Source organism: Onychostruthus taczanowskii, unplaced genomic scaffold (genome assembly GCF_017590055.1).
Source record: "Onychostruthus taczanowskii isolate IOZ18803 unplaced genomic scaffold, ASM1759005v1 scaffold191, whole genome shotgun sequence".
Taxonomy (NCBI): Eukaryota; Metazoa; Chordata; class Aves; order Passeriformes; family Passeridae; genus Onychostruthus; species Onychostruthus taczanowskii.
Genome location: NW_024499140.1, coordinates 224,050 through 251,476, shown reverse-complemented (window position 1 = coordinate 251,476; position 27,427 = coordinate 224,050). Strand labels below are relative to the sequence as shown.

The window sequence follows — 27,427 nt, the reverse complement described above, 5'->3', positions numbered from 1 at the left end:
CTCTTTTAAGATCGAGTGCAGCCATAAACATGACTCTGCCAAGTCCACCACTAAACCAGGTTCCTAAATGCTACATCTGCATGTCTTTTTTAATACCTCTAAAATATTTAATAAGCATAAGAAATAGACTTTTGCATTGAGTGCTGACAGGAACAGAAGAAAAGTGCTGTGTCCCTTCCTGTTCCCCTGTCCTGTCCCAACCTGCTGACCCTCCAAAAAGCTGCGGTGCCTTGTGCATCACTGCGCTCATCCTGCAGAGGAATCCTCCACAGCAACCCTCTGTATTCCTTTAAAGACATTCACCCTTGTCATTTCTGATCCCCCTTTCTTTCGTGTCTGGGAAATTGGGAAAGTATGTACTTGGAGATGCCTGCGTGTGAAAGGGAATAGCTGCCTGGGCCAAAACATGAGACCTCAACACACAGTTGTGTCCTAATTGCATAGAGAGTGAAACATGACCTGTTACAGCTGGGCAAGTCACCAGAAACAACTTCTCATTTGGCTTCTGACTTTATGACAACACTCTTTCAAAACAGCAACAAAAATTAAGATTTCACAGCTGAAAAGGTCTTTCTTTTTTAAAGAAACATCAAGGCAGTTTTGTAGTGATGTTGGTAGAACTCAAATGTAATTAGCATAACCACAGATGATACTTTGTGCATTTATTAGAATAATAATGCTACTACTAAAGATTTCCAAAGCCTTTTAACCTCTCCAGTGTGGAATGCAAATACTAAACAAGCTTGCAGCTCATTGAGGTAAGTAGGAATGGTTATTTTTCCAGCAGAATAAATTATAGATCCTTCCCATGATAAGCACAGTGTTTATGTAGGTAAGTCCTCCCATATAAATTCCACCCTTCCAGATAAGAGTTTACCTATATGTGTTTTATGTGGTCACATACCGATTGAAGCTTGCTCTTTAAAATGTATTTGTCTTACACCATTCATAGATAGTGCTGTTGAAGAGGGAGGAGCAGGAGCCATTTTAAATTCTCTTCCCCTGCACTCAAGTATCTCTTAATTAGCTTTGATGTCTACCTTTCTGAATGTACAATGAATCTGGGGGGATGGTGAGGAGTAAAACTGCCTTCTTGGGACCAATAGTGAATGTGAGGAGAAGCAGAGCAGTGAGGGGAACTAGGGGGTGCTGCAGCTCATCAGCTGCTCTGAGGAGGGCAAGGAAAAGTGGAAGAAAGTTTTGGAGTGGAGGAAGTCTGGTGAGGTCCTGTGCATTGGTAAATGGCAAGCATAGGTCTGAAGTCTTTCAGTTGTTCGGTGAACAGGAGAGCCAATGTTTGAAAGCATACGTACCAAGAAGAACAGATATAGGCAACTAATGCACGTGAATATCTGTACACAGAATGACCTTGGAGTAGCAGGTACTGTCTGTAAACTTACACTTAATTTCACTTTGGACTAAATTTCACATCTAAAGAAGTCCTGAACCCGACATGGGGCAAAGCTGAGTATCAGTGGAAGGAATGAGTCGTAGCATTTCTGAGATCAATCTTGGCACAGGAACCATATGCATAGGGAGGAAAGTCCAAAGATGAAAATTGCAAAGGGGAAAGTATTGGTTGCTTTGAGCAGAGGGGAAAGTAGGAGGGAACAGCAAATGAAATTGGTATTGCATAGCCTTTAAGGCTGGGAGTAGAACTTGATACAGAAGGGAAGTGCCAAGAGGAGAATGGACAAGGTGGTAGTAACATACCTGTTGTGCAAGAACCCTGCCTAAATCACTGTTTAGAGCTGTGTGCCACAAAACTGTCACTTGAAGTGCTCAGTTCCCCAGAATTAAGTATCTTAAAGCAGGTTTTTCTTCCCTTAGGTATAAAAGCTTGCCACTTAGAAAATTCATCCCATTGTGTTTCCACAATTTACAGAGAGTTCTGTGCTGCCAGTGACTGTTGTACGCCTATAACCATTCTGGCTAGAGGTAGCTCACATCTTTCTTAGCAAATCCTTCCCAGGTAGGAGAACATAGTCAGAGCTTGCTTCTTTGGCAAAGGAGATTGCTCTGTGACCAACTTTACCTTCCAAATGTGTGTTGTGGGTGTCTGACCAAACACTGCATCTAGGTGTGAGACTAAAAGGGTGCAGTCTCACATGGAGACTCATAAGACCCAGATGTGGTTTTGGGTCTTATCAGAACTGTGCACTACCTCCTCCCAGCTCAAAGCTTACACATGTTTGCATTGGTGTAGTACAGACTTCCAAGCTCCTGATAAAACAGTAGTGAGTGTCTGGCTACTGATTCCTTGTCAAGTAGAAGAAAATGAGTACTTAAATGACCTCCTGTTTCCCATTGTCCATATCTAGTGACATGGTACAGCGTGGGGCAGGGAGGTGAGTGCAAGCCAGTTTCTGGGGTGTGTGGCATGCCTAAACTGAAAGGTTTAAAAATTTCAAAATTAGGATGGTGATTGGTTTGTAGGAGAGTTAAACAGTCAACTTCTGCCCTGTCATCTTTGTTGCTCAGTCTGTAGCACTGCACTGTACCCCTGCAGGCAGCTGCTCCTGGCACTGCTAATCTGCATGGTCCAGCAGCGGGGTAATGAAATTCCAAGGTCTTGGCCCATTTTGCAGCTGCAGCTGGCTGCACCATGGCTGCAGCTGAGGTTGTGTCAGTGCTGTTCTCTTCTCCCCATCTGCTCTTTCTCTGGACTCCTTCCCCCATGTCTCTGTGGGCTGAGGGGTTTCTGTGTTTACCTGTGCTTTGTCTGTCAGTACTCCTGGGATGGTGCCTGCGACAGGGGGAAATGAGGCTATGGAGGGACATTTAGTGGGGGAATCTTCCTATCAAAGTGCACATCCAGGTCTGCACATGCAGTTAACCAGAACCATGCTCCTTCTGGGGCAGTCTGTGCATTACAGGAGGCAGGGATATCAGAAGGTCTGTGTGCAGAGAAACAGGCAAGGTCTTACAGGCTTTTGGCTGCAGCTGCTAAAGATAAAAATGTTGATGGCTGTGTGACTAGAAGTCAGCAGGAGACAGAACAAGCTTTTCTGTGTGGGGTACAGAAAAAAACACATCTCTAACCTATGAGCTACTCAGAGTCTTGTGTTTGTTTGGGTACTTTTGTTCCTGGTTCTCCTGAATGAAAACTTCTGGTTTTGGGTGGGGTTTTTTTGTTTTTTTTTTTTTTTTTTTTTTTTGGTTTTTTTTTTTTGGTTGGCTTGGTTGGTTGGTTTGGTTTGGTTTTTTTGGGGTTTTTTTTCCCCTCAAAAAAAATTTGCAAGGGAGCAGTATTTTCATTTATGTAAATATTAATGATTATTATTCTATGATAATAACAATAATACTTACAACAAAGCATGTTCTCTGGTGTGGTTGTGTTTGGGTATTTTACTTTGGTATCCAAAAATGTATTGGCCTGCAACTCTTCTCTAGAACTCATTCTTTAGAAGAGTTGCTCCATCCAGGTGCACGAGCCATCTGTAATGTTGGATTGGTTGTGTCTTTCAGGTCAAAGCCACTGGACTGGAGCTCTTTCAGCAAGTTTGTGATTTAGTGAAGATTAAAGAGTCTCACTTCTTTGGCCTCAGCATTGTTAAAAGTAAGCAAACTCAATGCACGAGCAAGTGACTTGGCAAACATCCAGAGACCCGCTTGTGTATTTACAGTGTGTGCATACATACACAGTGGTTGTGCCTGCAGGGGGAATTTGATTGTAATAAGGTCACAAAGTATGTAGATTATGCAGAGCCTTCCCAGAGCTCTTTTGATCTTTGGTATGTGGGCAGACAAATTGAGTAAAGGGGGGGCGTTTGTTCTCCACCTTTGTTCTTGGATTCCACCTCTTTGTGGGGCTTGCTTTCTCTCCTGTAGTGGGAGTTGATAGTCAAGGTATTTGTTACTCTATTCAAAACTATAGATATTGAACAGGATGTGGATTTTAAAAGGATTTTGGGGCTGAAATTGTTAGTTATTTTCTGAAGTCACATGTGAAGAATGTGGCACTGGGGAGGAAAGTCAAATGATAAGGGACTGAATACATGCGTGGGACACATTGGGTTTTGAAATATCACATGGGAAATACAAAGCTTCTAGTCCATGACTTAAAGTCCAGTTTGCTTGGTCCTATGGCTTAGTATTGGCCAGGAAATGGTGTTAAGATGATGCCTTAAAGAAGCAAATTCATATGAGAGATCACATTTCTGGTATTGTGTAAGCATTGACGTTCCCTCTCATACTCCAACTCTTAGTAATTAGAAATGGATCTGTTGTTTGGTTATCTTGCCTCCCCATAGTTCCAAAAGCACTGAAAGACTTGCCTCTCCTCCAAAAACTTTTCTCAGGTGTTTTATTTACTACTGCAATTCTAGATATTTCACTGAAATTATAGTAGTCTTTTATAAGTCCTTCTAAATAAGGTTTCTTTTGCCTCTTTATAAATATATAGGATAAAATAAGGTGTTTTTTCTAAGTTTGTCTCATTTCCTTTATGCTCCCATTCTGTAAGAACTGCTTTTTTTGAGTGGAGACACATAACAGCGGACCCCGACAGCAGCGTTCAAACTGAGAGGAACATAAGCTTTTTGTCTCCATGAGGTTTGTAGAGTCTCCAAAAGATTCCTTAAACATAATATACCTGTGCTTTAAACCAGCATAGTTTTTTTAATGTGAGGAGACCTGAATGCTCTTAACTTTTTTTACAAATCATCTGTGTTTCTGAGTCCTCCCCTTTGAGGCATTTTTTTAACACCAGGTTTTGCCTATTCCACTTGCAGGACGCCTTGGCTGAAATTAGAACTCTTGTGCTCTCCTGTAAGACAGGGCAATTTCATTCCTATTTTCTTTGAATTCTTCTGTTTTCCCATGTTTCTTTCACTTTTTTCTCCCCTTCACATGTTTTTTATTTCATATTTTCCGTACCCTGCTTTTGCCTTCCCTCATACCTTTACTGTGAAGCAGTTTGCTTCACCCTATCAAGTACAGGGCTTCTGGTCCCAAAGTAACCTGTAGTGGCAGATACCTTTCAGCCTGTTGGAAATGCATTGTAACCACCACATCCCAAAGAACATAATAGAGCTGTTCTGACTAGACTTTAGAGTACATTGTCCACAGCTTTAAGTGGAAAGAGTCTTCTCACTTCATGAAAGTATTCTTCCTTTCTTTAGCAGCTAATTCTTCCAGAAAGTTCTTAAAAAGTCAAGGAAAAGAGTTACAAGAGTCCAGTGGCCTGAATTAACATCTATTTTTTTTGTTTGTTTTGGGGGCTGGTTATTTGCTTTCCTAAAAGGAAATACTTTTTCTCTTCCACAACTTGGTTTCTCTCCGCCTTGTTTTGGTCAGCAGATTGGTGATCATCTCTCTTGCTATCTGTGGTAGCTGAGGTCTTGCCTCTATAGCAAATGTAGTGCTGAGTCTGGCATTTGTAAGTAGCCTTTAAGGTATTGTCTGCTTCTCAGGGATTTTTGACTTCACAACAAGATATTTTCTCCAAAAAAGGAAGTGCTCAGGTCAGGTAGTGGCGGGGCCTGGGTAAGTGTTGCATTCCCAGGGTTGCCTTGTGGTTGCTTAAGTCGACTGCCTTTGCTGAGTAGCAAGTCAGTGTGAATCCCACAGAGGCTGTGAAGCGGGGGAGGCCTGGGCCTGGTTCCTTAGGAAAGGCTGAGCTAGGTATCCAAAAAACGGAGAGGAAGCATCTACATTTTTGAACAGGGTAATACTCTCCTTCATCATGCTTTCACCTCTGTGCTGCAGCTTCAAGAAGACACTTTTTAAAAACAGCCACCCTATTTTAGTAATATCATCTTTCCTGATTTCTTAATGTGTATTTATTTTTGGTGGTCTGATATTACCACATGCAAAACAAGATATTCTAATCCACCTGCATCCATTACTTTGCTGCTAATTTGTCAACAAAACCATGACTGTCAGCAGTAGCAAGAGAATAAAAATTAAAGGATTTCTTCAGAACTGTAGCCAATCACACTGCATGGATTATCTGGATTAGGAGCCCATTTGACCTGCAGACATTGTACTCTAAGGCTCAGTTGGTCTCATGGTAAGTACGTGTGTGGGGGAAGAGGTTGGGGTCCTTAATCATAAACAGAATTTTAACCCCTAAGTGTGGCAAAAAGGGAAATGGGACCATAAAACAACATGCAAGCTGCAAACCCATGAATGCTGGAAGATCTAAGTTGCAGGTCTTGGAGCGAGTTTCCCAGCATTTGATGCCTAAATATGTTGCCTTCTCTTCTGGCTATTGCAGATGCTGAGGGCAAGCTTCAGGATTAAGAGTAACAGTTACAGTGTCAGGATAGTATTTTTCATCCCTTCTGCTCTTGAACTGTTGTTTTGTTCTCAAGAGGAAAACTGCTTCAGCCCAATATATCTGAGGAGAAAAAAAACTTCTATCTATAAGAATTTGATCACTTTGGAAATCATGTTCAGGCATGTGCATTAATGAGAGGTCCTACAAACCTCGGGACATGTTACTCTTCTAGCTTTGTCATGGATCATCACGCAGGCTCTACCTTGTGTGCTGCTGCTGCTGAAGTGCTTGGTTTTTAATTTTTTTTTTTTTTTTTTAACTTGTAGTTTGCTCAGTGAAAGATCCTGTGACCCTGCCAGGTTCAATCTGGTTCCATAGGCTTCAGCAGCAGGGTCTTATATGGAAAATCCTCTTGTGTGGTCAACATTATCTAGTGCCCTGCAGGAGGTTTCCCTCTTGTTATCAGAAAGTGTGAGCAGTGACACATTCAGTCTTCTAAAACAAAACTGAATGTCAGCAGACAAAGAACAGCCAGGCTTCCTTTGTTGTTATAACTCAGATCCCTTAGATCCTGAGTTTTGGGCCATGCCTTTCTAGGAGTAAACCTTGCTTGATCTAAGCAGATGGAAGCCTTCAACTGGGAAGGAGTAAGACTGCAGCTCCTATACCCTGCCACTATTTCTGTGTCCTCTTATGAATTTGTCAGGCTGGCTTTCTTATGAAACCAAATCCCTTTGCTTTAGCTCCCCTGCCTCAACGATAATATTCTGAATTTTAAAGCTATGGCTGTTCACCTTGCCAGGCCCATGCTTCCCAGCACATGCTTACCAAGGAGCTCAGTGATTAATTCTGCCAAAATCACTCTGCCTTCAGTTAATTCTTCTGCCTCTGTATATCTTCCAGTACTGAAGTTCATGAACAGGATATGCGAACAGGTTATCTTTATATTACATGAGTATCGCTTATAACAAAGGGTCTCTTAGGAGACAAATAACAGAAGTTCTCTGAAATACCTTATAATGATTTCTACACACCAGTCCTTCCTCACTATCCATGCTTCTTGCCTGTCCTCTCTTAAATCTGCTTGCATAGTTAAATCTTCTTTAGGAATTTCTCCTGTATTCTAACCTACGGTACAACTCTATTACACTTACTTTGGTACCTCAGATGTGTTATATGCAATATAAGAAAAACACATGCAGAAATGTACCACCTGGAGGGTGGGCAGGGGTTCAAATGTCCAGAGAGTATAAAGTACCCCTTGAAAGGACTTATATGATCTCTTCCTATGAAGGGAACTTTTTGCCTGTACTTGCTGTCAATTGTTTCTCCTTTGGTATCAGTACAACATCCAGAGAAGTGCTCTCCTGCCTGAGAATTGCAAAGGGTTTGTTTGCCCCTGGATGAGCAGTGCTGGAAATGGTTCTGCAGCTCTTCTTGTGCAGAAGAATCCCCCGTGACAGTGCTTAAGTCTGAAGATATTTGCCTGGGCGTGCCTTGTTGCTAAATGTAAGATGCCAACATAAAATTCTGGCAGTACCTATCCATTACCAGGAATGACTGAACCTTTAGCTCAGTGTCCAGACCTCAACAGTTCCTAACACCACAAGATCTCAGGCTTCTTGATATTGTCTCCTTTCATGCTACCCTCCATAAGCCTCGTGTCCATCCCACATAAAGTGACCTCAGCCAGGATCTCCCTTGCATTACTCCCAGCCTCTGTTGTGGTTCTTCCCTTCACTTGGGATACATGTACTTTCCAGCTAAAGTTATGCAAGGTTATCCAAAACCAAGTTCTTTTAGACCCTTTAGTAAACTGATCAACCATGTATCAGAACGTATCAACATTTCTTTCTGTTGGCTTGAAAGGTAACACAGGAGCATTGAGAAGTTACGCAGAGGTGGTGGGAGCAAGTGCTATGTGGGTAGTGATTTTCCTAAATCACTAATGCTTGGAAGCTCAGGGATATCCACATGCAAGAGGAGGTGTGTAGCCAGCTCTTCTTCAATAATCAAACAAAAAAATCCATGCTGGTGTTCAGCTTATGTAAGGGCTGCAGCATGTGTTCTGAGGTATATTGTGGGGTTTTGTTGTTTTGTGGTTTTGTTAAGCTTCAGCTCTCCCCTAATCCTAGCATCCCTCTGCCCTGCTCTCTTTCCTGTTGCACCTCAGGGGACATAGTGGTGTTGCCATGAAGCTTATTGAAGCATCTGGGAAAAGTTAAGTGCAGTAGGCATGGATAATTTTTTCCCTTCTCTTTTAGGCAGAAAATGCTTGCTATGTGGAAATTTGGCTTCACACTAATTCATATTTTATTTGAATCCTATTCTTCTGGACTGTCTAGTTGCATTGCTAAAATATACATGACTTAGCCAAATTTGTTAATGGGACCTTCCTGGCTGCCTGTGGGGCTAAGCACCGACTCTTGGTAGGACACCTTTGTGGAATTTGTTGGTGCTCCTAGCCCACAATGGGCACAGGAGGACAACAGGTTTTTGGCATCACCATTAGTTAGCTTTTATGCAGAGAACTTACTTTTCATAAAAAATGAGATGAGGAGGAACTGGTTAATGCAAAATAATGGCCTTTAGATTAACAGTGACTCAGAACTGATTTGACCGTATATTACAGCCATAATTTTCCATTCCCATTTTTCCTGCAGTGTAAATAATGCCTGTTGTAAGTCTGCATCACTCACTGGAACTGTGTCACTTTTTTCTAACTGAGGACCTGGCACATTATTTTTTTCCAACAATGCGTGTCTTATATTTTTTTAAATACATAAAATGTGCTAAGCTAATTTTGCAGAGTAGAAGTGGTTTACATTTCTGGTAACTGCTTATTTTGAAATGTGATTTTTACAGCATAAATTTTCAATCTCATTTGAGAATTCTTAAAGGTGAAATTGGGAGAAGTGTGTGAATTTCTTTACTGCAAAGGAGCTGGCTGTCCAGATGCATTTCTTGGGATTGCAGTGCAGTGCACTGGTGAGTTGTGCCAGGTCTGGTATCTGCACATACGTACATAGGGGAACCTTTCAAGAGAAGCTGATGTATTTGTAAGATCACCTACAGTGCTGAGATTCATGAACGCAGTGTCAGTAGCTGCAGGTGGATGAGAGTGTATTTTTATGCATGTGTGCTTCTCAGTCAGCTTCTTAGTACCTTTCACTTGTCCTTCAGATGAGGCCAGTGAAGCAATGACAGTTTGTACCTGCTGAGTATCCAGCCCTGTTTTATCCTTCCCTGGAAAGGAGGCCATCTGTGCATTTCTATATTGTCCTTTACAGCACTGCTCAGAGGTGCTGCAGTTTGGTGCCCTCATATCTGTTAGAGATGCTTATTTTCAAAGCAGACAGTTTTAGCATGTGGCAAAAGATCTCTTAGGGTTTCATCACTAATCCAGTGTAAGCAAAAAAAAAAAAAACAAACCAAAAAACAAAGCCATCCACTAAGCAGTAGGGCTGTGGAGGGAAATACCTCTTTGTTTTTGTAGATGGAGGCTTACATTGTGGGTTGACGTTCCAGCCATTCATTAGGCAGGAATGCAGTGCTGCATTCTTGCACAGGAGGGAAGATGCTGAACTGGGCTGGGGAAGAGTAGGACCCGCAAGAAGAGATACATTGAGGTGTCCTCCTGGAACCTGGCTTATTCTTGTGGTTTATGTGTATCTCCCAGTAGGCTTGATAATAACCTGGAATCCTCAGGTTTGACATCTGTGCCCTCACAAAATCATCTCTAACCTAATTAACATGACAGATGAAGAGGGGCTTGGGGTGCGGGTAACAAATGGCTTTACTGTAGTGTAACTGTTCTGTCAGACTTTTCCCTTTCAGGAGGCGGTGGGATGGTTTGGGGTATGTCACTGTGCTTGCTATTGGAATTTTTCCCTCCTAATTGAGGAATATAATTAATGTGTTTCTCTGAATGCCTCTGGATATGGGATCATTGTTGAAGTAGAAAGGAAAACTGACCCTTCAACTTGTTACAGCCTCTTAACAAGGTGTCAGCTGAAGACCACAGTGCTGGCAGAGCTGATACAGGCTTTACCCATCACTGCTGTGCCATCAGGACCAACCCTGTGCCATGTGGGGAGCCCAAAGTGGAGGGTCTGCCCTGCCGCAGGACTGTCAAAGCCCAGGCTAGGACTGGGTGGTGTGCTCATGTTACCCCACTCCTGTCACTTGCTGTGCAATTGATTCACTAAATGAGCTTTTACTTGCATTTTAATAAAAGCTTTATGGAGTGATGCTTACCAGCTTGGCAGCTGATGAGGGACAGAGACAAGCCTGACATGAACAAACCCTTCTCTCGCTCACTGACTAGGACTTCTATCAGCCTCTTCCAGGCGGTGTTATATGATCTTCATGGACCTAGAGAAGGGAGGGCTGGGGCCAGTGTAGCTCCCAGCCACCCTATCTTAGACAGAATCGAAGAGGCAGGTACAAGATGCAATCTCTGTGATGATAAAAACCCTTTCTCTCCTTGTCCAAACAGCAAAAATAATTTCCATATCATCCTGTGTGCTACAGCACTTAAATTGCCCACCACAGACACTTTCAGAAATTCTAGACAGCCACTTTGGTGGTGCAGTTAAATACTGTTTTGTTTCTGTATGTGATATGTCAAGTAATGTGATAAACAGAAGTATAGGTATATTAAAAGTACAGCTGCAAGCAGTACAATGAAGGAAAGAGAATGGAGACAGAAACAGGACTTTTTTTGGTATTGTCCTTTTGTATCCAGTGTTACTGCTATTTTACAATCGTGGGTAATGTGTGGGCCAGTTCTGGATAGCACCAGGTGTGGTTTCTTTAACTTCAGGTGGGAGCTGAAGGAGGTGGTGATAGGAGGTTGTTTTGCTTGCTTGTTTTTTGAAAGCTAGCAAAGAAAGTATTTGTTGTGTCTACCCCTGTAAGGATCTGGAATACTTTGGAAGGGCTGTGAGGTAGCTCAGAGCCCCCTTCAACACCTACTATAACACTGGCCATGCCAGGCCTGCATCTGCCATAATACAGACATGAGTGCAGGCTCTTATATGGAAGTCTGGGCTGGTCTTAAGGGGCAGGAGTTTATTTTGTGAAGGGATCTTTTTTCTTTTCTTTCCCCTCCCTTTTTTACTCCTGCTCCTTTCATGTTTAAGGAGCAAGTTCTTCATCTTGGCGCTTGTGTCACCTGTCAAAACACTATTCTAAGCAAGATCAAAGTGTAGAGGGACTGGTCAGGTGAATGTGCTCAGCTGGCATTGCTACTGCAGCCTGAAACACCTGTCAGGTCTTGTCTTTTTTTTTAAAGAGACTTGAAGACTCAGGAAAAAAAGCTTTCACTGGATGAGTTGTTTGTATTTGATAATTGGTAAGCAGTGTTATGAAACATCAGCTTTGAAAGCAGCACAAACCTCTTTCAAGATGATGTGACATTCAGGCTGTGTCTTGTTCACTCTCACTAGGGTGGAGAGCAAGTCCTGGTCCTTTAGTGTTTTGAGGCAGGCCAGGTTTTCCTTCCTTTAATTCATCTTTTCTCTATATGAAAGAAGTCAGGTGTGAGCAGGAGCACCAGACCTTCTGAGAAAAGCATTTGTGTTTGGTCCTCTTGATACTCACCCTTTCAGAGGATCCCCTTCACATGCAGAGGATGAAACCTGTCAAGTACCCAGTTCTATTTACTTACTTTTGCCATGTTGGACCGTGGTGCTACATGACAGCAGAATACAAGCTTGGGTAGGGCTTGCTCATTTAATAATAATGAAAAACTGAATCTGGTAAGCTGACAGTACAATTAGCTGTGTAAGATGATGCTTCCCTTTTTTGTAAATGGCTTGATTATAAAGCAGGAATTCTGCATTTCTGGCTAAGATGTTTGGGAACGTTTAGCTCAGTTCTCTTGAAGGGGTGAATGACCTTCCTTCCATGCTGTCTGGAGTAGCACCACTGCCCTGTCTATTTCCTGGTCAGCAAATGTATTGCTTGGAAATAACTTGTAGAGTAACCTAAATGTTTAAGGACTAAACATTTCCAATTATTTTATGTTGAATTAATTTTTTCTTATCTTTCAGATAATGAATATGTTTTTATAGACCTGGAGCAGAAGCTTAGCAAATACTTTTCAAAGGAATGGAAGAAAGAGACCACCAAAGTAAGAGAGGTGTTTAACTTTGGAAGCTGCTGCTTTTTTATTGGACTGCACAGTGAAATGAAAACTCTTAAACTAAGGTCCATAAAGCATTTTTTGAAGATGGTCTGCAGAATACTTTTCAGTAGCAAGATCCAGTGACTTTTGCATAATTGTACAGTTAGTTAAACCAGCCCCTTATGCAACTTTAGCTGAGCAATAGCAACCACATGGTTGTTGCTTGGCTGCTGCAGAAGTGGAGAAGGTCAGTTGGTCAGTTTTCCATTTGTATTTAGTCTGGATCTTAGTCTGGAGACCTCATTTTTGTCCTTAAGCAAAACAGCCTAAAATAACCTTTGGTGACTTGAATCTGGTACATGGGAAATGACTGGAGCTGTGACCCTTCCCACAGTATGTGCAAAAGGACAGTGGAGGGAGAGGAAGGAAATTTTGTTTGAGACGAGTCCTAGTTCTTTAAGGCTAGCTAGCCCTGATGAGAGAAAAACTACATTAAATAAAGACAAGCTTATGTCATTGTTTAATACTGTTCATTCAGACATGACAATGCCTGTTTGTGTGTGTCATTAATAGAGGAGCCGTAGTCTAGAACAAAGTATAGCATGCAATTGCTTTCAGATATCTTAACTGGATCGTTGTAAAAGCTGTAAATTACTTTTTTCCACCTTGCCTAAGCGTTTTCTTTGCAGAGTAGGCATGCTTGCCATTTCTTCTACTTACCGAAGTTTGTAGATAACTAGTGAGGTTTGGGCATTTCTCTTATCCCCAAGCATGTGCTCTGCTTTTCGCAAACAAGTGAGAGTTACTTCAGAAACAGCCAGAGTCATGCAGAGGGGCTGTCTGTCCAGCCAGTGAGAGCTTCCCAAAGCAGGTGTTTCTGGTCACCTCAGGATAGGGTATGCTTTGAAGTCTCTCTGTGATTGGATTCTTGCTACACTTTCCTGGTCAGGATATGTGTTGAACCTCTGATGTGATGCAAATCACAAAAGACTTAATGAGTTGCCATTGGCAGTACTACAGTCTGAGATGAGTTAGCCTATTGGACTGGGTTAGTTGACAAAGATTTAATTCCTATGAAGAGATTTTAGGTGGAAAGCCCAGTCCAGCTGATAAACTAGGGTGACTATGAACAACTTCCAGGACTAAAATGGAGATGTTTTCATGGTCGAGAAGCTGCATCAGGTGTGGAGGGCATGCCATGTACCTTGTCCCACTGAGATGAATGTGACCAGCAAAGCCTTGGAATTGCCTGTGGGAGCAAAGTTACCTGTGTGAACATGAAAGTGGCAAAGTAGGAAAGACAAGAGAATGAGCTAGTAAGATGTTCCTTTCTTCTTTTTCCCTTTGTTCTTTTTTTTTTCTTTTTCTCCTGTTCAAACAAGCCTGTAAGTTGGAAAGATAGGCTGTAGCTAAAACAACAGGCCTCATGCTGGCTTTCTTCTAACAGCACTCCTCAGTGTGAAGCAGACACCACCAGTGCATTGTGCTCTATGGCTGCAGGAATGTGTGAATAACTAACCAGGAGCCCTGCCAAACAAAAAGCATGTAGCTGATACCAGACTGGTGCTCCTGAGCCCCAGGCAGGACTGCTGAACATGGCAGCATGTGTGTCCATGCTGGGTGATGTAGTGTGGTGCAGGGATGGATGGTTGCTCCTAGGAATGCCCTGGAAATGCCATGGCCGTGCCAGTGTGGCACACTGCACTGCTGCCTTGCCTGGCACTTTGAGGGAGGCTGGGTTAAACTTGTTGCGTTCAGCACAAATGTGTTTGTGGTGCTGCCAGGTGCTGAGCTAGGTAATTCTGAGCCAGCCTGGGTGTCCCTAGGCTACACTGGGAGTCTTACACCAGCTTATCCCTCCTATCTAAAATCTTCTGCTCTTCATAGGAGATTTTGTCATTCAACCTGTCTGATTGTTTTGTGATGCGTCATTGTCATAAGCCTCCAAGACAGTCAGAGTCCCTCCTAAAACTTGCTAAGAGTAGAAAATGAAAAGCAGTATGGGGAGTGAATTTCAGAGGAGAGAACATTACCAGATAGGTAACAGGAATTTTGGATGCTGATCATAATTTAACTCATCTTCTGTCTTTGCTTTAGGGGACAGAGAAATTCAGCCCTCCATTTGTTGCGTTCTTTAGAGTACAATACTACGTAGAAAATGGAAGAGTAATAGGGTAAGTTCTCTTCTGTGGTAATTACTGGGTTTTGAATTATTTGGTGTGTTCTTAAAAAGAAAGAAAAATAATGTTCCTTTGTTAAGCTCATCTCTGTGAACTCATTGAAATAAGTTTTAAAAATCTGCTTGAATTTTTTTAAGATCTTCACAGATATTCTCACTCAGCTATGAATGTTTTCTGCCTGAATCATACTCCATATCCCTAGGAAAATTATGAATGCTTTTCGATCTGTGTTGAAAGTGCAGGTTGAATGACGACATTCTCAAAACATGATTATCACTCTTTTGCTTGTGTCTTTTGGTTGTATAAAAGGCACCGAATGAATATACCAAAACCAGTTATTTATACTCCAAATCACATGCTTTGGATCTGTTTTTTATATCTGAGCAGTGCTCTGTGCAGTCTACTCCTGGAAATGGACTTTCATACATGGACAAAATAAATTACTTCGTAAGTTAAAGTTTTTCATTTGTAGTCCATTCACATGGAATATGGGCTGCACTCAAAACAGCACCACCCTCACCCATGGTACAGAACAAAGGATGAGGTAGTTAAAAATTAACAACTGACAGAGTTAATTTACATCAGTGCTTCTGGTGTGGCTTGGTCCCTGGGGGAAGCCAAGAGCTGGTATCATTTAGATGGATTAAAATCTTTACTAAATTTTTGGCATTCATTCTTGTCTTGAGCAAAGCATGTGGTTTTCTGTGTTTTCTCTCTCCGCAGTCTTTCATTTTTGGATAGTGGGGACTCTTTCTTATGGAGTCTGTCTGGCTGATAAGTGTTTTTTGTTTAATTTTGCCTTTTTTGTCCATACCGTTCTGTCACTCCCAAGTTACATATCCTCCACCATCACAGGCATATTTCTCTTGTACTAGTAGTTTAATTGGAGAGGTTTGTAGAGCCATGCAGAGATAGCTATCTGGCCCCTTCAAACTATACTTGCATACTTTTACAAGCAGACTGTAGTGTCCAGCACCTCATCTACATGCACATGTCAGCAGCCTGCTTACCATGATCTCTGAGGGCAGGGTGTGTGGGTTATCAAAGCTATGCCATAGTTATTCCTTATCAGACAGTACTTGTTTAGCAGCTTGAGGAAGAAGACAAAAAAAGCCCAGGGCTCCTGTGTCTTTTGATCTACCTTGCAGGGAATTAGCTGTTAAAAACTATCATGAGCCTAAGGCAAGGTGAAACAAAAAGCAGTGCCAAGTTTAGAGGGAAAAGGAGGACAGGTGTGCAAGAAACAGGACTGGGAGTCCAAGGGAGTTGACTCTCCTGGCTGCTACAGGCTTTCCAGGGAAACAGAAGTGCTTGATTGTAGTCAGTCTCCAAAACAGGTGTGATGTGATTTTTCTTTCATCTGCCTTCTGCCCTAACTTCTTAGATCTCACGCTCCTCAAGGTAGAAGCTACCATTTCTCGTGTTTGTACAACACTTAGTGGGAGAAGACCTTGATCTTGGTTTGGTGCTCCTTATACACACAGCTGTATCAGGGTGGCATTGGCTCACATCAGACGTGTCAAAGTTTAATCCCTCTTCTCAGCAGGTTGATGTTTTTGAGGGGCCTTATCTGAACTTTGTTCTTGGAGTAAATTTGCCTTTGTCTTGCAGCGATAAGGTGGCACGGCAGCTCTACTACTGCCATCTCAAAGAGCAAGTACTTATGTCTCATTGCAACCACAAAGAAGAAATCTACTTCTTGCTGGCTGCCTACAGCTTACAGGCAGACTTGGGCAACTACAGAGAGAAGCTCCATGCTGGCAAATATTTTGAACCTCAGGCTTATTTCCCACAATGGGTAAGTTTGGGGGGAGCCTTTCTGTCAACAGATCATGCATGCAGCAGGAGCTATGCCGAGGTGGTACCTAACTGCAGCCATGCAATTTCCCCATCTCCCACTGTAATGATCAGGCAGATGGGTAGAGTATAATCCTGAAGGTCCCTCAGGAGAAATCTCTGGTCTTTCCACTGGATGTAGGTGCATGTTCCCGGGCTCACTCGTCAGTGAGGTGGGTGGTGCATCCTTCCTTGGTGATGGCATGTGTTGGTGTCACATGAATAACTCTGACAGTGCAGATGTCTTTGTTTAATTCTTCTATGGCTTAAAGGGTTGTGTGTTTCCAGTGGTACATCAGCAAGATCTGCACAACTCAAGCTCTCCAGAAAACCTCAGGGCTACAAAGCCAAGTCTATTTCCCTTTGTTCTCCTCTCTGTAATGCTTGCCTCAGGAATGGATAGATCCAAACTCTACAGGGTAATACTGCTGTGCAGTGCCTCTGGTGCTTGCTTTGTCATTAATCTCTGCCTCAAGTGCAGTAAGAGGAAAGAGAAAGAGTTTGCATGTTTGTTTATAAGCATGTGTGTGTGTGACTTGTGCCCTTCAGGACTTAAAACCAAGAATTTATTTAGTTGTCAAATAAAGGCAAATTAGCTAAGACTTTGTTAGTTGACTGCTTGTCCCAGGCAAGTTGCATCTCCCCTGTAAGATGGCCCTGTCCTGTGCTTTGGGGTGAACGTTCAGATTAGTGACAAGACTTGTCTTGAAGACCAGTAGTCTCTTTTATGCACAAATCCTAGCCTGTCTGCTTTGCTGTGCAGTAGTGAGCCTTTCTCCAGACAACAAGCCCTCATCCCATGCCATTCCTTGTTACGGGGCGCCTGTCAGGAGGTAGCTAACAAAGCGCTGGAAATGGTGTGTCTTGTGTACTGTTTCTGAGGCAACTAAAAAGCTTATCACAGATTGTTGCTCACCTGTGCTGAGCCACACCCCCAAGCAAGTATGTGGGTGATTTGTTACATCATTACAAACAACAAAATCTGGCAGGCATGGGGACGCTTCTCTCCCTGCCCCTGGGGAGATAGTGAGCAATCTCCTCCTCCAGCACAATTGCTTCCTTCAACACATGCTTCATATCATTTGGCCAAGGGCTGCCCCAAGTCTTGTGCCAGTGAGGAGAGGCACTGCTGCCCTGGGCTGACCTACCCAGCTTTGAACGTGGAGCTGGCACATCTCTTTCTGCTGACACTGCACAGCTGATGGCATCAATATTGTTCTCCACCAAGGCCAGCCTTCCTCGTGGGAGGGCAACCAATCTGGCAGGGCATGCAGAGGTGTTAGCAAACAGAGTAGGCAAGGGCTTTAATATTAAATGTAAGTGGGAACTAGGTGGTGATGGGGTCTGGTTGGTTTGAGCCAGGACAGGTTGTTTCTGGCAGGATGTTCTCAGCTGCCTGGTGCAATCTAGTTTTAAATGCCCCTGGTGGTGGGGGATGTTGGGAAGTGAATTCAGCCAATCATCCCTCTTACCTGTCACTGCCACTCACAGCCTGAATAGAACCAGTTGAGTATGGGAGAGGGCTGAGCTGCCCAGTAGCCTTGAACAGAGAGGGCATGTGGGCAAACATGGGAACTGGACACTTGGCAGGGCAGGAGCACAAGGCTCAGGGCAGGTTTTTCCTACTGCTTAGTAAAGCCACGTGCCTGCCAACCACTCCTAATAGATAAAAAAATATCTTGAGATAGTGTTATCCACCCCTTTGAGAATAGAAATGCTAAATAAGCCTAATGTGTAATTTCTGGTCTTATAAGGAAAACCTAGTATTTCTGCCTCTTCAGAGATGTTGCTGCTGATTGTGCTGGCATGCAGAGAAGTATTTGTTATCTGCCCATAAACATTTATGGATGCCAAAAGTTAGGAAAACTAATTCCTATACTTAAAAGTGAAAAGGGCTGACATGACCTCTGTAGTCTTGGTCTGTTACAGTTTTGCCACTAGGATCTGTTTGGAGACATCAGTGTCATCTGGGGTGCTTTAAATGCTTATCCTCCCGGGAGGCAGAGGTAAACACCGACCAACATCTTGAGGGAATGTATGAACCTCCTCCACCTCCAGCCCCTGCTTTTCTGTTGATCACAGCTGCCTCTCATGGGGATTGCTGAAGAGTTGCTGACTTGTTTGTTTTCTTTGTGGTTTAGATAATTGCAAAGAGGGGGAGCGACTACATCTTGAAACATGCCCCAGAGATGCACCGAGAACAGCAAGGGCTGAGTGCTAAGGAAGCAGTGCTGAAGTTCATTAAGGAGTCCTGCCTACTGGAAGATGTGCCCGTGCACTTCTACAGGCTGCAGAAGGTTAAACAAAGAGCTTCTTATTTTGAACTTCTCTCCCATCATTAATTGTGTGCACCATGGCATTTTTCTCTTTCTGTTTGAGGGACAATTGCCTCTGATTTAGAGAGGCCAAACAAATCTAAAATGCTCAGCCAAATGAGGGCTGTCACCACAAACAAATTCGTTGCCAGTATACAGATATAGCTGGAATTTAGTTTTGTTCCTCAGCCAAGAAACTGGCCACAGGAATGGCAAAACTTCATATTTGTCCCTGCCTGTCAGTAGAATTGCACTGGGGAAATCAATGAAGCCTCTTTTTTTTTCTTGTTGTAGTTCATTGAAATAATGAAAAAAGGTCAGCCAGCTTTCACACAAATGTTGTGTAACAACTGAAGGTGACACTGAGTCATTCCAACTTTCAAATCCCATTGCTTCTCCAACCCTGCCAGAGTGGTTGGCGTTTTTTCAGCTGTATGCTTTTCTTGGTAGTTTTGGATTCCTACATCGTTGCTTGTTAGACTCCTTACCCAAACCTGCTTAAACAGAAGCGGTGCTTCATTTTCACATGCTAAGTGTTTAGATCTAGAAATGGGACTAATGAGAAGTTTTCTGTTCCACTTAGGTGAGTGAAACCTGCCTATGCAATTAGGAATGGCTTGGGCTTTTTTTTCAAATGGAGATACATTCCTTGTCAGACTCATAATTAAACTTTTTGGGGTTTTGTGCTCAGTGGGAATTATGTCTGGGAAGTATACATGTCCTTCGAACATATCTAACAGCTCTAGTTACTGAAGAAACGTGCATTCTCTAGACAAAATAAGTTTTGATCAGTAGTCCAGGCTTAGTTGCTTGCAAATCAAAAATGTTCACCTACCTTCTCTTCTGTTCTCTGTTTTGATTCTTAATGCTGTTAGTGATGCAGTCATGAGAGAGTTAGTTACACTTGAATGCCATAAGAAATCCAGCTGGCAGGACATGATACATTTTATATCCAAAAACACCAAGGCTGTGGAATTGGTTGCTCTTAATATTTAAATTCCTGGTCGACTTGAATTTAGGCATCATGTACTCTTCCATGTGTTGTTTGATCCTTAATAGAGTCTTATTTCTGCCGTGTGACACAGTTGTCTCATTTTGTGGTGAGAGATGCTTCTCCTAGGTGATGCTTGGGTCACAGATCACCTGAGCAAGTGCAGAGGAGTTGGTGAAGGTGTTGGTGGGCTGGTTGCCCTGAGATTTCAAAAGCAGGCACTTGTGTCTTAACACTGTCCTCATGGCTTCTGCTGAGGTTGGGAGCTAAGGAAAATACAACACACCCCCTGTCTCTCATTCAGACCAATACTGAATTACAAAGCTCTTTGTCCTTAGGAGGCAGAAAATATTTCTTATTATTTCTTAATATTTCTTACTTTGAGCTGAAGACAGGGATGGTACCAGGGACAAAGGGTGGGGTAATGTGATGGCATAAGGCTTGTATCTTGTAAGCCAGATGAGGAGAGATGTAAATAAAGATGAGTTGTGACATAAAGTTTGAGCTTTGTGAGCCCATACATTTTTACCTCCAGATTTTCTTTCTGCTTTTCCTCCTAACAAAAAAAAATGCATATGTTCCCCTCCCTAACTCTGTTGTGTTAGGAGAGGCTGAAAGAATTAGCTTATGATATTTTTGGTCTTCAAGCAAAAGAATATGAATAGAGACCAAGTATGTCATACCAAGATGCAGCAGGAGTTAAAACACAGTGTTTCAACCCAGGTACTAAAACTCATGTAAAACCACCTACTCTCAACACCAATATTGAATGTTAGAATGAAAGTCCCAATAACTGGGCGTGATTAGCTCCCACCCCAGCCAAACGCTACCTAAGATTTAGCAAATACCTGGATGGGAATAGTAGAGAGTGGGAGGGCAAGGAGAGGGGAATGAGTTCCCCTTCTGTTTTGGGCCCTCTGTCACCTGGAGAGCAAGAGTGGTGCATGCTCATGGGGACAGCAGAGACAGCATGTGGTAACAAGAGAGGTTACAAGGTACCTCTGAGAACAGTAATTGTCCATATTCTCAAATCACTAAAGCTACAGGATTCCCTGTCCAGGGCAGCTAGGACATATGCTGGTGAAATGCCTGAGCCTCCCAGCATGAGAGGATTTTAGGTGTAGGTATTTCAGGGGTCAACAAGGCCAGGTGCACTTTACAAACATAATAAAAACCAAATGAGCTGATGGCATCTGTGTGATGAGGAGTCCTGCTACCTCTCCTGCAGTAGGTGCCAGAACAAGAGCATGGCCTTTGTAGATTAACCTTTGACTCTTCTGTTCTTTTAGGATAAGAAGGAGGATCGACCGACAGTTATCCTGGGCCTGACCCTGAGAGGAATGCACATCTATCAGGTAACAGACTGCTGTGAAAGCCTTCTGGTTTAGCAGTAACTCTGCCCAGTTCCCTGTCCTCCCCCCTCACCGCGGCTCCTCTGCCTCCCCTGCAAACCCTGGGCTCCGCATGTCTCAAATTCTTGGTTGTTTGCAAATTCTTTGCACATCACTGATTCCACCCTGTACCTGCCAGTCCCTGTGTCACTCTGAGTTTGATGTGTTGCAGGAGGTGAATCACGTTCGCCAGCTCCTCTACGACTTTCCCTGGTCACACATCGGGAAGCTGGCCTTTCTGGTGAGTATGATGGAATGGAAGCCATCTGCCAGTGGCTGCCAACCTGGGATGTGGCAAAGCTGTCGGCCTGCCTGTGCTGCATCAAGTCCTGTCACTTGCACGCATGAGACCACTACTATCTCTGGTAGCTGTGTGGCTGAAAATGCACTCTTGCTCATTTCTTTCACATCTTTCCTCTTTGTGCAGGGGAAAAAATTTGAAATCCAGCCAGATGGTTTGCCCTCTGCACGGAAACTGGTTTACTACACGGGTTGCCCCTTCAGGTCACGCCATTTGCTGCAGCTACTCAGCAACAGCCACCGGCTCTTTCTGAATATTCAGCCAGTTTTGAAGCAGATCCAAAAACTGGAGGAGGCTGAAGGTATGTTAGGGAACACCCAAGTGAGTTTAGTAAGAGGAAGAGTACAGTGCGTTAGTCTCTTCTGTTGTTTCATGGTGCCTACTCTCATCTAATTAATGGTGTTTCTGCCTTATCAGGGAGCCAGTGTTAGAAGCAGAGGTGTTAGGTACGTTTCAAGTCCATTCCTAAGAAATATTTGTGGCTCCCACATTGTTGACTGTGATTGCAAAGTGTGTTTGTGTGAGAGCAGTAGAGGGATATCTTCTCTTAAGTGGTTTCTGTCTTTCCCTTCAGTGGGGTTACAGCAGTGGCCTTGAGCTGTGTGGGTGCGGCCAGTGGCACGTGCCAGTCACCTGTAGAAAGGCTCACTGATCAAGTGCATGTGGGCAAAAAGCCCTCGGTTGTTTTGTGTCTGTTACATGGATTTCTCAACCACCCTCAGCACATACAAGCCATGGGAGAAATAATAAATCATTACTAAATGCCAGCCACAGGAATCTTGTTCTTAGTTGACTTCATGTAGTGGTGGGTATTTCAAGAACCAATCAGTGCATCTGATTTTAAAGACTGAGCACCAAATTTCACTAAGTAATTCCTTTTTTTTGTTTGCTTTTTTTTTTACTTTGCTGTTATTGACCTTGACTCGGAAACCTACTGTTTTCTGTATCATAACTACCTCTACCTGCCTGTTCTAATTTAGGAGATGCTGATTGTACTGCAAGTATGAGTAATTCTTTTGCAACTACATGAGCATCCATTTGTTGAACAAACAAAATACAAAGCTGTCCCTGTATTTGTTCAGTAGCTGCTGCAGTTGTTTCTTAGTTGTTGGCTGATGCCAACAGAACTTCCTGAATATATTTTGTTACCCTTCCTTAAAGTTCTGACTAGTTTCTCCCTCAGAGAAGAAGCGCTACCGGGAGTCCTATATCAGCGACACTCTAGACATGGACCTGGACCCATGTGACAAGAACTCCCATGGCAGCGGGAGCAGTGGTGGCAGCCGCAGGGATAACCGCCTCTCGCGCCAGTCCACTGGGAGTCATGGCAGCTCCCACACCTCGGGCATTGAGGCTGACTCCAGGCACCGCGTGTCTGTGGAAATGTCTGTGGATGAGCCCTTCAGCACTGACCACATGCATAGGAAAAAGAAATCCTGCAGCTCAACCATCAGCTACGGTAGCTCTGGCATTGACAGTGGCAGCAAAGGGCAGGCTGAAGATGACACTCAGGATGATGGTAAAGAATTTTGACATGTGGAGCAACTTCTAAGCCAACTTTTGTCTTCTCCTGCAGGAGGGCAGGAAGTAAGAGACTGTACAGCAGCTTGGAGCCCAAGTGTAATGCTAACCATTCTCCTCCTGTTCTCTTCCTCCTAGAGCTTGAGCTGGCAGTAGATGAGCCAGAGGAGATGCCTGTAGATGAGCCTTTAGAGGGAGACCAGTTAGAGGAGGCCACTGTGGGAGAATCTGTTGAATCCCTGCCTCTAGATGCTGCTAGCTGCCAAGGTGAGATGGCTTTCTGCTGCTGCTTAATGCTGTTCTTTAAGGCTCTAGCAACAGGCGTAATCTGTGCGTTCTACAAAACCTCTCATCTCCTTCTAAACAGCTGCCTGTGCTATTTACTGCCCTACTGCAACAGGATTTGCAGGCAGCTCATTTAGAGTTTACAGGCCAGCATTCTGTATTGTATGTACAGTGCTGCTCTCCTCTGTGGTCCTCAAAGTCTCCCTTCTCTAAAGTGCCAAGCTTATATTCAGTTAATGACAAAAAGATAATTGAGGTGAACCTTTTGTAGGGAAGGAATATGCTTTAATATCTTGTATGCCACAAAACAGCCAAGGGGCTCAACCACAGAATAATGGGATGGTCGCAGGAATTATTAGGTAAAGTTTTGTGGCTTGTGATACAGGAACAGCCAGGCAGCAGAGCTATGCAGGAGTTGTCTGGCCTTAATATATACAGCCTTTATAGGAAAGCAAGAAGGGTGAAAATGGGACAAGTTGGCAAGAAACTGTTTCCTTGAAAGTTTTCAAATGTTCATCTTTAGGGCCAAAAAAGAGTGCTTTTGAGCAAAACTCCTGGAGCATTGAGGGTGCTTAATGATTTATATTTGTCTTAAGAGATAGTACTGTTTCAATGTGGCCTGTGAGAACAACTTCCCTTTTCTATTGCCCAGAAAACCTCAAACTTGCACTGCTTTTTACTTCCTGCTTCTCCTTTGCAGCTATAAATCAGGAATCTCTATCCGTGGTGCAAGTCACACTAATCAAAATGAGAGGCCAAAGTGTGGAATCCCTTCACCAGGTAAGGGAAAGGTTGCTCAGCAGGAGGGTCTGTGTGTGGGCATTGAACCAAGGTCTAGTGTAATGGAGGCAGCTGTAAATCAGGACACCTGGATTAGTTTGGATTTGACTGATTTTTACATTCTTACATAATCAAAACCAGCTGCTGGTCAGCTACTGCTCTCAGGAATAGGATAAGAGCAACATTTTGGCTCAGAATAGTATAGAAAGGTTTGGAGCAATCAGCAGGGAGATCTTGCAAGCCAATTATTATCTACCTTAGTGTTCTGGATGACACATGGAAAATCAACCACTTCAAAATTTTCAGTGCAATACAGAGCAAAGACCATCTATGCAGTTTGGATGTGAGTTGCAAACTTGATCATCTTGAAACCAGAAGTAGCTTACATCAGAGCAAAACCAGATGCTCAAGATCTAATTGTTATATCATTTGTGTGATTATAATCTGTGTGTACTGAAGTCTTTGTTGTCAAGGTTTTCTTTTCACCAAACACTTGAGAAAGGAAAACTATATATGGTAAAGTACGTCACAGAAGAAGATATATTTGGAAGAAGCTTATTAAAATGTCTTTTTAGGACTTCATTTCAAAGTGTAGCTGTACCCACTGGGGTAGAAATGTGTTTTTTTAAAAAAACCCAACCAAACAAAACAAAAACCAAAAAAAAAGCACCACTACCCTTTCTTCCCTCTCTTAATCCAAAATTACCTTATCTGCTGAGAGAATTCTAAAACTCTTAACAGGGATTCCAATCACTTCTTAAGACTTTGTTTTTAATTTTCCATGTTTCTTTCTGGACCCACTCAAAAATCATAAGAAATTTTCATTTATCGGCAAAATAGCCCATAAAGTGCTCTAGGGGATTTGAACAAAATCTTGGTTATTTTTTCCAAAGCTAAAGACCATACAGTACAAATCATAATGTTTGAGTGGAAGACTTAAGAGCTCATGGCTGAAAGTGGGCATCTTGCTTAAAGCTGTAATGTTTTTAAAGTTACTGCTGTTACCATGCATACGCTGTTAAATGATCATGGGGCATCTGTTTTATAAAAATGGTTCTGCTCAACAGAGGACTGTATATGATTGCAGAGACCTGGCTGCCACTTTAGTGCATCACATCACCAAGTGGTGGCTCCTTAGAAAACTATGAAAATGTTCCTTACAAGGCCCTGTAACTAATGCTGCAGGGTTTCCTTAGCGTTGATGAGCCAGTGCAACATATTCCTGTTTCTGGGAGTACAGCTGAGCCAGCACAGGATTTCCTCAGGGTAGTTTTTTAATTCTCCTCCCATGGCAGTGAGAGAAATTATACTGGGAGTAAGTTTTCTGTGGTGCAAGTAGAAGTGTCTTGGTTTCAAAATTATATTCTTCAAATTAGCCTCAATATAAGCATTTAACAGGTGATTATTAAAGAGGCAGAGTGAGGAAAAAATACAAGTGTTGAAGCTGGAAATACTCTCAAATGGTCAATAACTCTTTCACGGAGGCTTGTGTAGCAAGATGGTGCCTCTGGGAATTACTGCTGATTTGTTGCTATTCTTTATGGAACAGTGTTATGTAGATGAAACTGTTTGTGGCAATTACTGGACACTGTATCCCATTAGTTTGCATGGTTGCCTTCTGAACCTTCCTTTCAGCTCGTTAAACTTAATGTATTCAAGCACTTGGGGTAGTTTTTTGTTAAGTGCACTTTGTCCACTTGAGGACAACTGCTTGGGTCTGCCAAGAAGTGTGAGGTCATTTGGGTGTCAGTATCTATCAAGTGTTTCATCCATTGTATTGGACACTTGAGGACACAGGGCACACAGATCGGGATCCAGCTCAACATGGCATGGCAGTTTAATGCACTTGTAATTTCTGAATTGTTCACAGCTCCTTCTTTAAGCCAACATCCTTCAGAAGGCTGGTGGAGCTCTTTTGAAAGTGGGGAAGAACAATTTTGAGAAACTTTTAGCATGCATAGCCAGCATCCTTAGGCTGTGTCTGAGCTCATTGTTTTTATTCATGTGTGTCTTGCTGAACTGGCAGGTCAGATCGCCCAAAAGCCGGAGCTGCATGGACCAGCACAGCCAGAGTTTGGATGACATCCGTTTGTACAAGCGCCGGCACCCATCACTAAGTGCCACGCTGTCTTCAGACACGTCCCACAGCTACACCTTCGGCTGCAGCCTTGAGGATAAGCTGTCTCTCTATGGCTGTGTGTATTCCACAGCAGACTGCAAAACCAAGTCTGCCCTTTACGGGAAGCGATCCATGAACTGCCTCTCCTTGGATCTTCTGGGAGAGGACCAGCTCCCAGAGGAGTTTGTGGTGTAATGAGATTGGAGCCCTTCCATACCACGAAACAGCTCATCATGGCAATATATACCTCATTAACATCTCTCTTGCAGGAGATGGTGAGCGGCTTCGTTATTCAGTTCTGTATCAGCAAGTGGCATCGCTTCTGCAGTCCTGGCTACAGGGCAAATCAGCTGGAGTGTAGCACTTAACACTGGCATTGGTAGTGTCTGTCTGAGCAGAAAGTGGAAGTAATCTGCACCCTTGTCAGGGACACAACCAGCACAAAAACCAAAAAACAGTGGACCAAAACTGACACTGAGCTAGTAAAGCAAACTTTCTCTAAATGGATTAATCAGAAATCTAAAGTTTGTCATGTTCTTGCCTTTCTCTTGTGGTCCGTGTTTCTTAATTTTAGTGTACAGACAGTTTGTCTTCAGTTTGTGCTGCTGCAACATTGCTAACAGCTGTCAGGCCAGGATATACCCTTAGCACATTGGAGGGCTGTGTATGGAAGTGTCTGGCCTGTTTCAGTTGAATGAACACAAGTTGCTTATTCACTGCGCTGGGAGCAAGACCTGCTCTGCCAGGAGTTTCTTCTTCTTTTGTTGTTGCTATTTTGTTGTAAGCATCCAGCCAAATACAATATGTGGTCTCTTTTTTTTTTTTTTTCTTTATTGCAACAAATGGAACTGACTGTCTACTACTGCTGTGATGCAGATTGGCATTATATCCTTGGAGATAGGAAGGAAGTAAAGCAAATTACTTGGCTGCTTCTGAGAGTACAAAGGGCAAGAGCATTAATTGACAGGCTTTTGAAGAGAGGAGTGTGACTGGAGAATTTGTCCAGGCATGATCACCCCTTACTTTGATTCATACTTTAATGCTGTTCTTTTATTTGTTTTTAATAAATCTGTTCCTTAGATTTTTTCCCTCTGTATAGAAGGCAAGTAAGGACTGGAGAAAGTCACTTTGCAAGGACAGACAGAGTGAGTGTGTCCTACTTAGTCATGGATAGGTCATGCAAATATGTGTGTGTGGTGCTGCAGGGTTGATGATGGTACAGGTGTAGGGTGTTTGTGTGCCAGACCGAGGGTACTTGTTTTGGTGATCTTGAGAGTGGTGGATCTGGCTGTGCTGGCTCTCACTAGGGAAATAATCATAATTATGCTGTTTGATTCAAGCATTTGGTGTTGAAA

General features: G+C 43.0%; 1 protein-coding gene across 1 annotated transcript in view; it reads left to right on the top strand.

Annotated features, from left to right (window-relative positions):
- Positions 1 to 26,949, top strand: part of FRMD1 (FERM domain containing 1) — a 38,537-nt gene extending 11,588 nt beyond the window's left edge. The window contains exons 3-14 of the mRNA XM_041402072.1: positions 3,469 to 3,559; positions 12,280 to 12,359; positions 14,451 to 14,527; positions 16,145 to 16,331; positions 18,511 to 18,666; positions 20,965 to 21,030; positions 21,239 to 21,307; positions 21,494 to 21,668; positions 22,551 to 22,886; positions 23,027 to 23,155; positions 23,874 to 23,953; positions 25,980 to 26,949. Coding sequence (XP_041258006.1) covers positions 3,469 to 3,559; positions 12,280 to 12,359; positions 14,451 to 14,527; positions 16,145 to 16,331; positions 18,511 to 18,666; positions 20,965 to 21,030; positions 21,239 to 21,307; positions 21,494 to 21,668; positions 22,551 to 22,886; positions 23,027 to 23,155; positions 23,874 to 23,953; positions 25,980 to 26,267 — 1,734 coding nt within the window. The 3' untranslated portion in view covers positions 26,268 to 26,949. The remainder of the gene's footprint in view (positions 1 to 3,468; positions 3,560 to 12,279; positions 12,360 to 14,450; positions 14,528 to 16,144; positions 16,332 to 18,510; positions 18,667 to 20,964; positions 21,031 to 21,238; positions 21,308 to 21,493; positions 21,669 to 22,550; positions 22,887 to 23,026; positions 23,156 to 23,873; positions 23,954 to 25,979) is intronic.
- Positions 26,950 to 27,427: the final 478 nt, after the last annotated feature.